Here is a 16,617-nt window from a genome sequence, read left to right on the forward strand (position 1 = left end):
GATCTTGTCTTGAGGTAGTAATTTTTATTTTTTTTGTCCTAGCTTTAATTTTATTTAGTTGTATTTTATTTTATTAGTGCCTGTATTTATTATAAGAAATTGTATTTTTCATGGACTGCATAAGTCCGTCAAATAAATAAAAATAGTAAACAAAAAAATTCCACAAAGGCATGGTCTGTTCGTGGGTATACAAGAAATGTTGAATTTTTGCTCCTATAATAAATAGACAGATTTAATATTTTTATGTAACATAAAAGAAAAGAAAATATTCTGTAAAAGATTCTAAGGTATTTAAATTTTTTTTTTAAACAATTGGTTTGAAGATTATTTCAATCACAATTATTTATTTACACTAAGTACTTCTCTTACATAATACATAATATTACGCACATAAATATAATATTAATACATTTTAAAGTTTGTTTTCTTATATATTTTTATTACAAATTCATTATTTTACATCACATAACTGATAATATATTTTATTACTAATATCACTTTATATGGGGTATCACTTATCAAAAACGAAATATTTATGAAAAAAAGTACAAAATAAATTAGCATAAATTAAATGAAATTCATTCAATCTTGAAATCAAAACTCATCAAGAAAATTTTGAAGAAAATTAATAGATTTCAAAAATACTTTTTGCATAATAAATTTAAAAATGTAATTATACAACACCAGTTGATTACAGATGGTGAATTATTTTCTTTTTGAGAAAAACGGCTTGGAGATGAATAGTAAATTCTGATTTTGTACAAAATGTGTTTAAAACATACTACATAATGTCTATAGAAACAAGAAACAGAGTAATAATATTAGTTGGAAGACAATGCTGGCAACAAAGTTAGTAAATTACTACACTGCATTAAAGGTGTTATTGTTTATGCATAGGAAATTACATAGTATGTATACATTTTCTGACAAAAGCTATCATAATTATAAAATCACTTTACATGTAATAATAAATATACATATTATATAATATTGCCTTTAGAATTCAAGTAATTTTTGTGACATTTTTTTTATGAATGGTATTTGTTCAGCATCTTGTCTCGCTGAAGTCAGTCGAAAGAGCACCGGACAGTCAACTGAAATACACTCTGTATTTCTACTTCGGCTACAACATGATTGGCAAATCTGTAACCATTTAATAATGATTTAAGTTAAAATATTTTCTTTGTAAAAAAAAGTTTGAAAAAAGTCATTAAGGTTGATCAGTTTCTAAGGTTTATAGAACTGTCTTTACTCAATATCTAGGATAGTTTTGTCTGTGAAAATTTGAATTTACAGAATGAGAAGTAAATAGGTATTCAAAATGGGATATGGCGAGTGCAAGGAAAATAAAATGTCAAAACTGGACTTTAATTTGAATAAAAATAGAAATGAGAAGTAATAAAATAAACTTCTATGAAAATTTTATCAATATTTAACAAACAATATACACACAAACCTTATTTATTAAATTGTATCTCCTTTGCCAAGTATTGATTTTACTCTGCAATATAAGCATTGTCTTCTGCGGAACATTAATGCAGTCTTGGCACAATCCTCCAGTTGTTTGGACATCACATCCAGCGCAGTTGACCTTGGAGAAGTACTGCGATATTGTGCTTTTTTTACCCTCTGTTTCATTCCCTTGTTCATCTAGGATTGGATAATACTGAACTACCTTTCTGGGCATTTCTGCAAACCTAAAACAACACAGGCAGAAGTACCATATAAATTGACTAACTAAATCTATCATAAGATATCGATAGATTACCATTAGACATACAGTTGAAACCAATATTTCATTTTTGACTCGGTCAGGAATCAAACTGTGGTAGACCGCTGAATATACAATTAACCAAGAAAATGTATTTTCTGGGGGGATTGAAAAATATAGATATTTATATGTAAAACATAGATTTATTCGTCCTAATTGAGCAAGAAAGACAGGTGCCTGTGCAAAAGTGAGTCACATTTGCTGTATAATGTTGATTTTGTGAATCTTTTAAATGAGAAAGATAGTGCTATTCAAAATTGTATTTAAAAAGTGTTTTATTGGACTTGGATTGTAATAACAACGTAAGCTTTTAATTGTATGGCAAAACTTCTATGAAATGTATGAAAAAAATATACAAATATATATTTCAAAATTTACACAATTTAAATACTAATAAATAATTAGTCCATCAATCATAAATGTCTATTTAAAAAAAATCCACAGATTTCAAATAACTAGGAGGTGAAAGTTACGTTATCAGTAAAAATAATAGCGGGAATTAAATAAATTGAAATTACAATAACGTTAAAATAAAAGAAAAAATTGTATTAGCCCAGTAAAATAATGCAGTAATCATTTTTAAAAGTTGAAGAAAAAAATTCCTCATTTTATATAATCTATAATTTTGCCTTAATTTATATCCGAGAGATGAAAGACAAAAGTCCGCCTTCTCCTGGCGAATTTTTGTAGTTTCTTCGTCATTAGAGCAAATGCGAAGAAGCTCCGAAAACAAGCCACAACTGAAATATCCAACCCGTTCCTCACATATTATAAACGTAACAAGTTCATAAAAATTTTCCTTGAAGTAAATTAAGACAATATTCTTATTCTTAAGGGTGGGGGTCAGTGTTATACAATCTACAGACGACACTGAGACCTGTGAAGATCTATTGAGGGAACATTTTAGACGCACCACAGATTGACATCTACCCCGAGCAGAGTGAGGCAGCGGTTGAGTGGGGGGATGATGGCCCGCGTGATGTAGTAGAGCGAGTTCAGGCGCAGGCTCGAGTCCTGCAGCAGGTCCCTCGGGGGGCGCGCTAGGCGCAGGAGGGCCTCCCCGGGGGCGCCGCACACTATGACGTAGGGAAGGCGCTCGCCGTCGCGCGGCTCCTTACGATGGTCTTGGACTTTGAATTGTCTGAAAGTGTTTTACTTATTTATTTCATTTAATAGATCGGGGAGTGGATCAATCTAAGTCGGTAAAAGAGTGTTACACCCGAAACTCTTTTTACACGGGGGATATGTTCCACGTAGTACTGTGTAAAAAAAGAGGATACTGAAAGGATAGGTCCTTGGACAAAAATTATTCGCTATTTTGACAGCTAAATGCTTGTTCATTATCACTCTTCCCTCGCCCATACACATTCGTAGGGAATTTGAAAATTGAACAGTATAATAATTATAATATTACAACATATTATGAATAGTTTATTTATTTCATTATTGTACTGTGTTATTTCAAAACCGTGTAAAAAGAGGTTTCGACCCATATGCACGGGTTAGTTAGTGTTCTATGTTATAATCAATAGTACATATTACACAAAAAATCAATAAAACTATAAAATGTTTTCCTGGGCACGGGGCAATATAAAAAAAATCTAAAACAAATTCAAATATTTGCAGAAACAAATTCAAATATTCGGAAACATGCAGTTTGTTGCAAACAATTAATATGTAGGTAATGAGTACCTGACATAAATGGAAAAACTAAAGCCAATCTCACAAATTAAAAAGTATTATTTAGGGTTCTAGTGACCGTTTAGTATTTGGTATTACAGATTAAATAATTGACTTTTATTTATAGGTAAAATCTAAAAATAAACCATGCATAAGTAAATAACGCACATCCGATAAAACAGTCATAACTTAAAAAAGCAGAATTTCCAGGATAACCTATAAGCTTAAAAATCATCTTGTCTTAAGACAGTTCCTTTAAAGGAACATTTTTTTCTTTTCCTTTTCTCGTAAGTACAAATATGCACTTGTAAATAATAATAATAATGTAATACTATGTAATAACATGACACGTGTATAACTTACTTGGCAATTTCTAATGCGGGAATACTTGCTCCTGGCTTGTAATTATGCAATCCTCGAAACTCTTTGGCAAATATAAAGTCACGAATATTACACTTTCCTTCTATGATCTTCTGGAACTCCTTACAGATGTAAGTCTTCACCTTGCTGACGTCAAAAGTTTCAAACAGAATGCGTAAAGTTTTCTCTAGCATTTTCGCTGCAATAGGACATCCGTCACGTCTGACTGTCTCTATCCCCTTAGCACAATATTCCGGCGTGATCTGATCTTTGGTTTCATACATGTAGCCGACATAACGTTTTTTTGTTTGTAAAATACACGGATGAAAAATCTGTAAATCAAAAATATTTAAGATGTATTTGTAATGTAGCATAATTGAGTTTTCAACCATAAAAAAATTACCTTTTCTAGTTTGAGTTTCACAGGTGTCGGATTGTCGTTGGTAACGGCATCTGCAATTTCTGCTCCAATATCAAACGCATCATCCTTACTTCTTCCGGGAATGAGGACAAATAAGGAGTCAGTATCGCCATAAACAACCTAGAAAGGAAAAAAATCATTTTACACACAAAAACTACCAAACACCAACAAAAATAACATTATTTAGAAGAAGTGTGTAAACTGAAAAAGTATGCTTATAAAAACACATTACAAAAAATAGTAAACACATTATTAGATGTTTACGCACCAGATACAGTATTATAAATAAATAAACAGCAATATAGAGAAAAAACATGTCAAACTAAAATAAAATTAACTAAATAATATGAATTAAATAATATTAAAATATTATAAAATTTAAACATTAATAAGAGTATTAAGATATTCTGTAAGCATACACATTAAAAAACAGAAAAATTATTATGAGAAAAAGAAGGAAAGTTTTATATTGGCTTTAATTGGGAGTTAAATAATGTATTTAAGAACATTATAAAATGAATAATTGATTTTTTATTTATTTTATAAATTTTATATTTGAATCACTAAATTTGTGGTTATTCATTATGACTTTTTTTTAAAATTTGTTGTATTAAAAATGTTTAGATCATAGGTAAATTCATTACCTAAAAAATTTAAAGGCGGAATCGGAGTGCTGTGCATAGTTAATATCTACGTATGTAGTTGCAAACAGTTCTGTTCTTCTAGTAACTCGATTTGTTATTTTAAAGTTGATAAGATTCAGGAGTTCGCAACAATAGAACTCTGAATTTAAGAGGATATGCAGTGGCCGATAAATTTGAATATATATTTGAACATAAAATGGACAAAATCGAGGTTTCGTTGTCTCATTTTTAGCGCCCCAGTGAAACGATTGGGTTTTTTTTTAAGAAAGAGTATCAGAATGAAATTTTCTGTGTCGGTACTGTTTCCATTTTTCAATATTATAAACCATATTTGTATACCGTATATCCGAAGATGGATGATAAAACTGGGTGCTTTTATGGGTGTTCGGATGGTCCTAGCTCCCATAAGAAACAATTGATCAAAAAGCAAAACACTAGAGACGTGCCAATGGTAAATATCTAGTGCGTAAAAACAATTCCTGCTCTAATGCTATAATCCAGGGAGAAAATACAGGAATACCTTTGTATGAAGAAAAGACAGACCGCGTTTTCTCGATAAAAAAGAAAGTCATTTATTTTTCTACGATCTTTAAATGAATGTAAATTAATTGTATCGAACAGAAATGTGTCATTTATGTTTTCTGAGAGAATATTTCATTTAAAATTTCAAAAACATTATTTGACTTCTTTCTATGTTTTTAATGTGTACAATGGAATTATATTTAATTGACTATGAAATTAAACACAACGAAATTATATTTTAACTGACTATGAACTAGAGCTACATATAAAAAAATTACAAATTAAATGTGAAGTTGGAATTCTAATGTTTGGATGCTCTTGTTTGTTATGTTAATAATATTATTAAGATATTAATAAAATTTAGTTTTACATCAAACAATTTGCCCAGGTGTATTATTTCGCTCACGCTTTATGAGGATCATCCTGTTACTTACCTTTGCATTCCACCGGGGAGTATTTTCAACTAATTTGATGGCTCTATCTAGCGTCTCTCGACCTTTAGCTACTACACTATCGCCCACTTCTATACACGGCATCCGCCCACTAAAATTAGCTGCCGTGTACCCATAAGTCACATTAGCAATCAATTTTAGCCCTGAGGAAAACAACATCAAATTATTTTAAGATGTTAGAATATATTTCATCCGGAATCCATTACATAGGCATGTATTTTGTTACATTATTCACATGCACATTCATCGTGCACTAACTATTTCGTTCAATAAACTCACCGAGTTGACGAGAATGTAAAATTTTTTGGAGCGTTTTATTTTTTTTGTGTTTCTTCATAGCCTTTTTTACCATCAGTCTCGTATTCAATATATCCTGTAACATGATCGGGAGGACACCTTTCCTTACAGCCGACTTCACAAAACCAACTCCACACGGTGACCAGTTTATTAAATTCTTTTTGTGTAATCTTTCAAGCAACCGACGTGGTAATTTAAGCTGAGTACAGCCAAACTCAATAGGAGCATCTCTGAAAAGAGGTTTTACAACTAGTGAATTAATATGACATAATTAACTGCTTCACAGTTTTCAACAGCAGATAACGCTTTTCCTAATCATATACCTCTATATAACTAGACTATCTAGACAGTTTTTTATTTTATTTTTAAGAACATCTTAGCCCGACAATTTGTCAGCTTATGGCGGAAAAGTTGAAATGCCTATTAACAAAAAAGTACACAGTAAATATGTATTCACCTTCCCATGTTTTTGACCTTTCCCAGGCACGTAGAATAACAGTAATTATATGCAATCATCATCGATGGATACAGACTTTGAAAGTCGAGAACTATCAGAGGATCACTGTAGAAACGAGATTCTAAAAAAATAAAATTTCAGTGGACATTCTGTTAAAATAAACGAGCATAGAAGGTTGATTTTTTATTCTATCCTACCTGGTTCCATAATAAGTGGTAAGCATTCTGGAGCTTTCATAGCTGCTCGTTGCTGGAGGTTAGGAGAAACTAGAACATAGTTCCTGGGACGAGTCATACGAATCATCATAGATTCCACTCGGAATTGGGACCCGCGTGACATTACTTCGTACCACTGGATACCAAACAAGCGAGCCAATTCGGATGTTCTGCCTGTAACCATTTTGTAATTTTAAAAAAATCCACTGTCGGCATCACTAGTTACTCTGTATTTTACGCTTTTTTCAAAATCAATATTTTTTCTATTTAAAAAACACCAATCAAGCTCACAGAGCAGATATCAATGCTTGACTCAGTCAAAAATTGATGCATCTTTTATATTAGAATACATCGTTCAGCAAACAAAAAATGTACATACATAAAGTAGTTTATAAATAAAATGAATATACAAACCTACAAGGTCCAACTGCTGTAGTATAAGAACAATACCAGTAACCCTCGTTAGATAATATTCCATAGTGAGAGATTTTAACAAACCAGACGGATGACTCCACCAGAAGTATAATGTTTTGAATGAAAATTGAGGAACCCTCTCGTGCATTATGTGATACATTATATTCTCAAATGTGTAACTTGTCAATGCAATTTCGTGCCTCAATAGTCTCCAAACATCTAAAGTGATCCGCCCGATAAGTTTGATGTCTCTCTTTATTTCTTGCGAAGACTTCTTCCACTCTCCCTTTTCATCCAGCGGCACTCGCGAAATCTTAGAAGCCATATTTAAGTCTAAGATGAAACCTCTTTGAAAAAGATACCCCCAAGACAGCATTTCTATCTCGTAACCGCATAATATATCCGGGTCCCACTTGGCAATTAAATTCAAAACTTCTTCAAACAACTTTTTTTCCCCATCAACGAAAACAATCTTACTGTTTTTATCAATTCCTCCCAGGTATGAAAAAGATGTCTCGTTGTACTGAGGTTTAAATTGATCTTCTTTAGATACGATGATTCCACTTTCCTTCTGCGGAAGAATGTGGTCAGAGGGACAGTCATTTGTTATGCAATAAAATAGAGCTAATATCGGGTCTATAGCTGGGTCTGGGTACATGTCTCCACGAGTAGAGGTTAGGACCTCTAGAACTAGGACAGTCAAATACTCATTCTAAAAAAGGTTCCCAGTTTATACAAATAATTATACAATATAAATTGCTAGATAACGAAATGAAAAAATACTGTTTGTACATGCCTCGTGAATAGTTGGAGCATCTTGATAATTCTCACCAGAAAATTTAAAGCCAGGTGTTGTAAGATTTATACTTTTTTCAGCAGTAGGTGAAACACATTTTTTAAAATTGTCCAGACGCTACAATAATAAAACAATTTTATAAAAATGAGTACATATTATAGTTAAAAAAATTAAACTACATTAATATATTATGTTATCTTACAGGTTCCTCACAAATGATACTTTTATTCAAATCCAATGATATATTTCCACCGTGTTCCATAGTAGGGGAATGATAAGCTTCAGGCTTCTGACCACAAGTTATATCAGATTCACTAGAGCTTTGAGACAGTTCTTTACATTCTCTAAGTGTACATTCACTATCAATACTGAGTTTTCTGGAGAGAGATAAACGCAAAGTGCGTGGTCTGAGCCTTCTTGCAGGTTGACTGAGACTTTTTCTCTTTCTGTTTGTAGATTTTATGGATATTATTTTATCTTCTAATGACACAACTGGGGGTGTACTGTCCATATGTTCTGGTGATGTAATCAGTGACACGGGGGAACACGATGATAAACTCAAAATTTCCATTTGACTATTGTTCATCTCTTGTCCGGGACTAGTTGGAAAATACATCAATAATTTTTCTTTTGCTACTTCTGGTTGTTCCATACCAGTTTTCTGAGATAGGATTTTTTGCGCTTTGAGCCAATCTCGCACCCAGTTTGCGGACGGTGGTAGAGTTACGGGTGTTAGTATACAGGATCTATTGCTGGCCAAAATCCTGGGTAAATCTTTGATACTTAAATCATCAGAAGTAATATTATTTGCCAGAAACACACTTTCTCTCCATGTTTCAATACTATCATTATTGACAACATCAGACTGAAAAGGCTTCAAATCAGATACATTTTTACTTTTGACCTTTAAAATGATCTGGCCAACTTCTATTTGATTTCCAACATCTTTGAACTTAGAATAGAATGGAGTTTCGTGTATACAAAGAGGGATACTATATTCTGGCATTGATATCATTACGTCTTTATAGGAAGGAGGTTTTAATTTGGGAACCAGAACTATTCTTCTATAAGATTTCATTTCAGCCTCGCTGTGATTTTTTTTTGAAACAATAGCATTATTGAAACTTTTGCATTCCTGAGAAGACTCTTCGTAATATAGTTTTACACTGTAACTGTCATCATTTTCCTTTTTATTATTTTCAATATCCAAATTTATTTTTGTTTCATTTATAGGTGAATGATGCGTGTATTCCTTATCAATAAAACTTCCATCTTGATAGAGAGTTGTATCATAGAAACTAATGATACCCAAATCATTTTGTGAATCATCTATACTGGAATTTAGCTGGTCAGATGCAGATTCTACATATTTTTCATTCCCAAATTTTTTGATAATTTTTGATGATCCTGGGTCGGGAAAATAATTTTGCTGACGATCATATCCAGAGGAGGTTAACCCTTTTTCACAAGCTTTTTCCTTTGGTTGAATTTGATCCTCCGTTTTTGAACTCACTAAAACATTTTTTTGAGTAGAGTGTTCACATCTATAATCAGGGTTCAAAGTGTTAATGTCGTTTTCTTCAGGTAATTTATTAGCAAGGTCTACTGAATTCAATTTCTCTTTATCAAATTCATTGCCTTTAAGAAAAGAATCTGATTGACTTTTTTGAGAGAACCCTATGTCTTTCAAAATGATAGTTTTGGATGGAGAATTTTTCAAAGTAATGTTTAATGGATTGAAATTTATTGATCGCTTCTTGGGAGATATTTTTGGATTTATTATTGGACTTAGTAATTCAGCTTTAAACTCTTCAATCTTTTTATTAATATTATTGGTGCGCTTTGGTGACTGCCATTTGTTTTCCAATATTGATGATTTTTTTTCTTTTTGTTGTGCAGATATTTTCTTGGGTTTGGAAAGACCGACTTTTAATTTGCACTTTGTTTTAGTTTTATGAGCGTTTAATTGGTCATCTAAAAATAAAATAAATTAATGAAAATACACTAATGATATTATAACATAATTATAATATATTTAAAAGTAAAAAAATAATTAATACCATCGGAATCCCAAGCACCATCCAACTGCGAAATATTTTGGACATTATCCCAAAATGAATCATTCCATTCTAATGATGCATCAGTTTCTCTACTTTTAATTGAGCTATGAAAAAATTCAAACAAAATAATATTAATACATCTTCAAAGGTAAAGAAGAAAAGATCTTCTTAAAAATATACATTTAAAAAGTAGGAAATAGAAACAGACTATAATATCTTACCTTTCAACAACGTCCTTGTCAGTAAACAGCTCGTTGAAGTTACAACTATCTTCTTCAGCATCGTCTTCTTCTACATTATCTTTTGGTTGTGTTCCTAAAATGCTATCATCTTCTATATTTTGCTCCATGTCTTTTAACATTACCATTAAATCCATATCTTCACTATCCACTATAAATTTAATTGAAATTTATTTTTAATGCAATGCTTTTATTATTGTATATGTAATTGTTTTAAAACAAAAAAAACACCAACTATACTTACAATTTACTTGCGACAAATGTTGACTTTGTGTTAACTGAAGTACAACCGATTCATCCACTACTGAGTCATTAAAAGTATTTGAAGTTTTGATAAAATAAGACGGGTGATGCAGTACAACATTAGTAGCATTTAATGCATTGCTATCATCGGGAGTTTCTGCAGGATATACTGCTTTGCTGGTAAACGAGGTAGACTTAACCTTGGATTCACCAAGATCAATGCCGATGCTAGACTGTTCCGTCGGTGTATCATTTAGAATAGAAAGGGTCATATTAGTGTCATGAGAATCATTCTGCATTTCTGAATACATGGCCAGCTTTACTAAGAGCTTCTTTTCATGGTACAGATGGGAATCAGTAGGTGGAATATTTTCTCTCACTTGCGATGGAGTTAGTCCAAGAGTACTGGACATATCTAAGCGAGCTAATCTTTGTTTTTCATCTTCCCATAAAGCTTCCAATCCCGGGTTAGCGCCTAAATTGCCGTGAATTACATCTCTCCTGTTTAATATGTGCTGCGCTAAGCAATCCACTTCATATTCGCAGCAACTAGTGAATTCAACAGACTCGGGGAGATATAATTCTTCATTACTACTAGAGTGTGAAGCAATATTTGAGTTACTTTTTCTTCTGTATTTAATGTATTCAAGATTTATAAAACTCATTCCATAAAGATTAAAATCTAAAAAGAACTGCATCGTGAAGTTTATATGAGCTTCGTGAGGTTGATATGACAGACCCAAAATAGCACCATTTTGTAGTAAATCAGCTACCCGCTTTATGAATGAGGGATTGTAAAAAAATATTTTGTAAAATTGATGTACTTTTGTGTGGAATCCATAAAATGGTCTAAAAAGAAAAAAAGTATTTGAATAAAATGGGTAAAAATACTTAATATTGATTGAAACATTCTTTAAGGAGCATCATCAAGAATTCAAGTAAGAACAATAATTATGTAAAACTTACATTCCTCGAACCAATATGACTTTGTAAACATGTTGATGTATGGAGTTAGCTTGCTTCAGTGAAATGTTCAATGCTTTATCTATACTATTCGCTACCTACAAAAGAACACATAAGTTATAAAAGAAGAAGAAAATAAATTATTCCGCTTATTTGGCGAACAATATAGGTATCCTATTGATATTGACAACACATAAACATATTCTATTACAGTAGAACTCTGTTTATCCGAACTCCAGTCTTCTAGTCTTTCAGGATTGCCAAATATCAGGATCGTTTAAGGAAATGAAAAATAAAGGGGAAGTTATAACAAACAAAAAAGGGCGCTGGCGGCCAGCACGTTTTTTTGTAAAAGTAAATAACTTTGCTGGACATGCATAAGTAAGTTTTTATGTGACAACGTCTGGCACTCATTGATTCGGATAATTTGAGTTTTACTGTATTTAGTTTTTAACAGACATAATACAATTAGAGATCAAAAAATACACAACTATTTATTGTTTGCAACTCAGAGAAAGTTAATTGTAGTTTATATTTAATTTTGGTGAGATTTTAATGGAGTAATCATAATATGCCCTACCTGGTATGCAACCTTGGGCTCAGGATTAGAATCTTCACAAGGAATATATAGATACGGAAATACTCCATGAATATGAAGGCAGGTTTTACTTCCTTCTGGAGTTGCTCCAAATACTCTTAAAATTGGTAACTGTGTGAAAAAAAAAACAACTAATTAGCAAAAATAAAGCGATTACTATCAGGGGTCACGGAAAACACATATTATGTGCCTTGTACCTGAATGGATGTTTTCTACAGTGATATTCTGTTTAGTATTATTACTGTCCCAAAATAATTATTTCCTTTTTACATAAAAAAAAAAACACAATGACAGAAGTACTTTTCATAATTATGTTCTTGTATTTATTTTAGATCTGTTAAAATAGGATATGCAAATAAATATACTGGTAAGCCAATTTAAAAAGATGCATTCTTGGGATGTTTGAAAACAAGTAACAGATGTATTTAGAAATGAGAATTCGCAAAAAGGCGACCTTTGTGGTGGATAAGATTGTCGCTAAGATACTTGACCCACGCACGTAAGGTTCCGGGTTCGATTACCGGCGAGAACACAAAAATATAATGTAGTTTGTCTTAAGCCTGGGTGTTCTGTGCTGCGATTGGGCTTCCTGGCCTATGTGGTGCAAAAAAAATATGATTTTAAAATGATTTTTAAAAAATTAATTGGAAAATTTATGATCTTAAAAATTTGCCACAAAAACTAGTTTGTGAAATAGCTGTATTTTATAATATACATTTTATGGTATATATATTTTTTAATCTTTGAAATTGTCTCAACAGTATTAGAGCAGTAAAAAAATGTACATTTCCAATCAAATTATTCCATATTCTTAAATCGTTGATCATCCATTTATAAGCAAATATATAACAATAATTAAAAATATTTATGAGGTATTTTAAGAAAAAAAATCACTTTTACTTTTCAAAAATAATTTTAATAAAATGTGTAATTTTTTTTTATATAATCCCTAATAGTAGAGTAAAATGTGCCATGTATATTTTTAATATTATTTTCTTATTGTTGCATCTATCTATGTAGGTAAACCCGTACCAATATAGATTCAAGTTGAATCTGTATGGTGTGGCAATGGTAGGTTATCGCATCCGCAGGCAGCACAGCAGGAAGCGACAGCAAGGCGATCCACGGTCACTCGGTCAAATATTTTTATACTCACCCAAATGACAGCGGACCAACCCGCTATCACCACTCACTTTGCCTCCCACAAGTACATAAACATATATACATATCTGCAGTAAAAAAAATATACATAAATAATTCACTCTATTTCAAGAGTATTGTGCCTTGTCCAAGAGCCACATCGCCACAGCTCTTGAAAACCTCTGTAGTGGTTTTATATCTCTAATTGATGAAGGAAGTTCATTATATAGTTTTATTCCACTACAGTAGTGGTAGTGCTGGGCCGGTGTAGTCCTTAGTTTGGGAACAATGAGGAATTTTTTTGTGTTAGCTCTAGTATGGTGTAAATGGTCTGTATGGTTTGCATATAAATGTAATCATACATTTTTTTTTGTATTATTTTTTTTTAAATGGAAATATTTGCGTTCTTATTATCTACCCAAATATTTCGATTTTGGGGGCATTTTCAACGAGTTGTAAATAACTCACTATTAGAAAATGGAAATCAAGTTGGGGAACAGAAAATATAAAAGGAAAAATAATGAAACCCACTAAACTGCGAAACCGGCTTGTCGGCAGGTTTCTTATTTTTCCTTTACAAAGCAAAAAGTTAGAGAAATTATATAAATTTAAAGAGTAATATAAACATATGTATTTTTTACACAAAATTTCAATAGATGACTGTTAACATAAAATAATAATCAATACAAGCCTTGTTACATATTAGCCATTTAATTGTGTTTTTCTTAGTTTTTTTAACATTTTCTTTTAAGATCTGTTTAGGAATCTTATTAAAAATTTTAGTTCTTTGGCCATACTCATTTACAAACCTCGGTACTGACAAGCCTTCACGTTGTGCTAGCTTTGTATTATGTGTATGTATATACCTTTTCTGGTAGTTACTATCAAATAGATATCTAGTAATTTGAGCCATAGAATAGCATTTAGTTGAATAATAGTTGGGACAGGAAATTCTGAATACTACAATATACAGATACAGTATAATGATTCAAATCTTTGGTATAGCTGTTTGGAACTCAACGGTCTTAACTTAGAAACATGTAAGACTTAGTTCTCAATACAATTAATAATATAATAAATTCACCTGTTTGACTTCGGAGCCTCTGAATTCTGAGAAAGTGACATCTAATTCAGCTATCGGTTTACTCAAATAGTAATCTGCAGTCACCAACCTTACAGAGAATGGATTGTGTTCCGAGATTTCTGGAAATAAGGAAGATTCAATAGAGCAGGCAAGTTAGCGTAGAGAATATAATAAGATATTCAGAAATAGAACACTAATAATGTAAGGAGCAGGAGATTGCAGAATCCTTTAAGGGTAAGCCACATAGGTAACTCATCAAAGAAAGAAGATTTGTGAAAAGTTTTATATGGTATAGCAAAAGGAAATTATTTTCACTCATGTGTTTGATTTCGGTTTTCAGATCAAAGCTCACAATTAAATGATATAGAGTATTTCAAAATAAACACCAGCTCAGTCAGTAGACATTCAAACGCTCGTCTGTGTTGGTCACCTGACATATTCACACTTGATTTAAGTAGCTATAAATACAGTAAGGAATTTTCTATTTAATCCAATATAAAGACAACTGTTACAGTCACTAGTATCCATCATAAACAGTATACGGAAACTTTTTCAGTTGGGGTAGAGCAGGGTTCGAACCCCAGACCTCTTGATCTGGAGTCCGCGACACTATCCATGGGACCACAACCCGTTCTAATTAACAAAAATAAAAATAAGTATACTACATTCACTTTAATTACCTTTCATCCCTATTTAAGCAATTTCCAGAATAGTTTTAAACAAGATTTCCTCTTTGCAATAATAAACTGTGTAGCTTTGTTTAAATGTGTTATTACATGATTCATTAAATTAGATATTTCGTTTAATGCCTCTCGATAGAAAAAAATATTGTTTTACACAATTTCCAGTAATGTTATATAAATATTACAGGTAATGCTTATTACTTTTTTTATTTTCAGATAAGATCACACCTTTTACTACATGGCAAGCAATGTTACTGGACATTTAAAAATTAATGGGTACAAGAAAAAGTCATTATATTAATTCAAATTCATTTAAGAGTTTTGAATTTATTTGTGAACATTGAACAGATTTTGGTTTTGACTTTTGACTGTTTTGACTTTTGACGTTGCTTTTGACTTGACGTTTGTTTGTGGGTTCACCATAGATACAGACATAATGTAGAACTATTACTAGTTCATAGATATGAAATTAAATGGATAATAGACATTATGCTATACTATGACTATTTTTTTCCTTTATTGAGAATATGATGGCATCGGCATGAATATAAGATAATATTTTATATTCTTATAAATTCACTTAAAATTTCGTTTCATAACAAATGAACATACTGTATTTTTGGACAAACAGTTCCAAAATACTGCCATTCTTATTTTATACCCATCGCTTTCTCATTTATTTATTCTATATTAATTTACAATGAGTATTTCTCAAATAAAGTTTTTTTTTCTGGGAGTTGCATTATTATTTACCTTAAATATTTAGATTGTGATGTTTTATTAGATTGTGAAATCATGTGTTTCAATTTATTGTATTTTTGTCATAATAAAATATTTTAACTATTACTTGGTTAATACTTATCATATATTATATCAACTATATGCATACCATTGTTTACTTTTTTACATGCTAATATGGATTACTAATGCAATAAAACGATGAAAATATACCAACAATATATTCGTATACCACTGATTTTCTCAAATTTAACGATTTGGCTAGGTAGGGAGAAATTTCACCCCTTATGTATACCTACAAACTGTATTTGTATATAAAGTGTTAATATAATAAAATATATAACTTTTACGTCCTATTATTTGTATGCTCTATACAGGGTGTTATTTAAACCCTGTCACATCCGAAACCACGATGATCAGTATGGGAAAGAAGACATATTAGCAAATTTAAAAAAATGTTTAGAACCAACAATTTTTTAAAAGAAAATATTAAAAAAAACAAATGGTTGCGTACTTCTGCAAGGGAGAAGTGAGGGGGGAGCCACCGCGTGGTTGACGGTATATCAGACTCCCCTCTCTCCCTCCTCATGTCCCCCTGCAGAAGTAAGCAATCATCATTTTTTTTAAATATTTTATTTTTGAAAATTTTATTCGTTCTAAAAATTAATTTAAATGTGCCAATATGTCTTTTTGCTCAAACTGATCATTGTGGTTTCGGATGCGTCAGGGTTTAAAGAACATCCTGTATTTATATGAATGCATTAATTATGTCTATCTCAGTTTACTTTGAATTGCTTAATAATTCTATATTATCTTTGATTCAAAGCTGTATGTCGTGCC

The 16,617-nt window shown here is 31.4% G+C and overlaps 1 protein-coding gene across 2 annotated transcripts; it reads right to left on the bottom strand.

Annotated features, from left to right (window-relative positions):
• Positions 1-708: 708 nt before the first annotated feature.
• On the bottom strand, positions 709-15,481 carry PolZ1 (DNA polymerase zeta catalytic subunit). Of its 2 annotated transcripts, XM_088228549.1 has the most exons (19): positions 15,037-15,481; positions 14,357-14,475; positions 12,115-12,243; positions 11,538-11,632; positions 10,573-11,420; positions 10,311-10,479; positions 10,090-10,193; positions 8,232-10,003; positions 8,030-8,146; positions 7,234-7,945; positions 6,802-6,993; positions 6,605-6,725; positions 6,130-6,377; positions 5,833-5,993; positions 4,215-4,352; positions 3,815-4,143; positions 2,685-2,912; positions 1,457-1,697; positions 709-1,143 (listed from the first exon to the last, which is right to left on the bottom strand). In XM_088228549.1, exons 1-19 carry the CDS (start codon positions 15,041-15,043, stop codon positions 997-999), a joined length of 5,877 nt encoding a protein of 1,958 aa, XP_088084675.1. In that variant the 5' UTR covers positions 15,044-15,481; the 3' UTR covers positions 709-996. The 2 variants fall into 2 exon arrangements, with proteins under 2 accessions (XP_088084675.1, XP_088084676.1); XM_088228550.1 differs by lacking the exon at positions 709-1,143 and having other exon boundaries at positions 1,516-1,697; positions 2,702-2,912.
• Between the last annotated feature and the right edge of the window lie 1,136 nt (positions 15,482-16,617).

This window comes from Micrasema longulum, unplaced genomic scaffold (assembly GCF_059751315.1).
Source record: "Micrasema longulum isolate JH-2025_06_02 unplaced genomic scaffold, ASM5975131v1 h1tg000594l, whole genome shotgun sequence".
NCBI lineage: Eukaryota > Metazoa > Arthropoda > Insecta > Trichoptera > Brachycentridae > Micrasema > Micrasema longulum.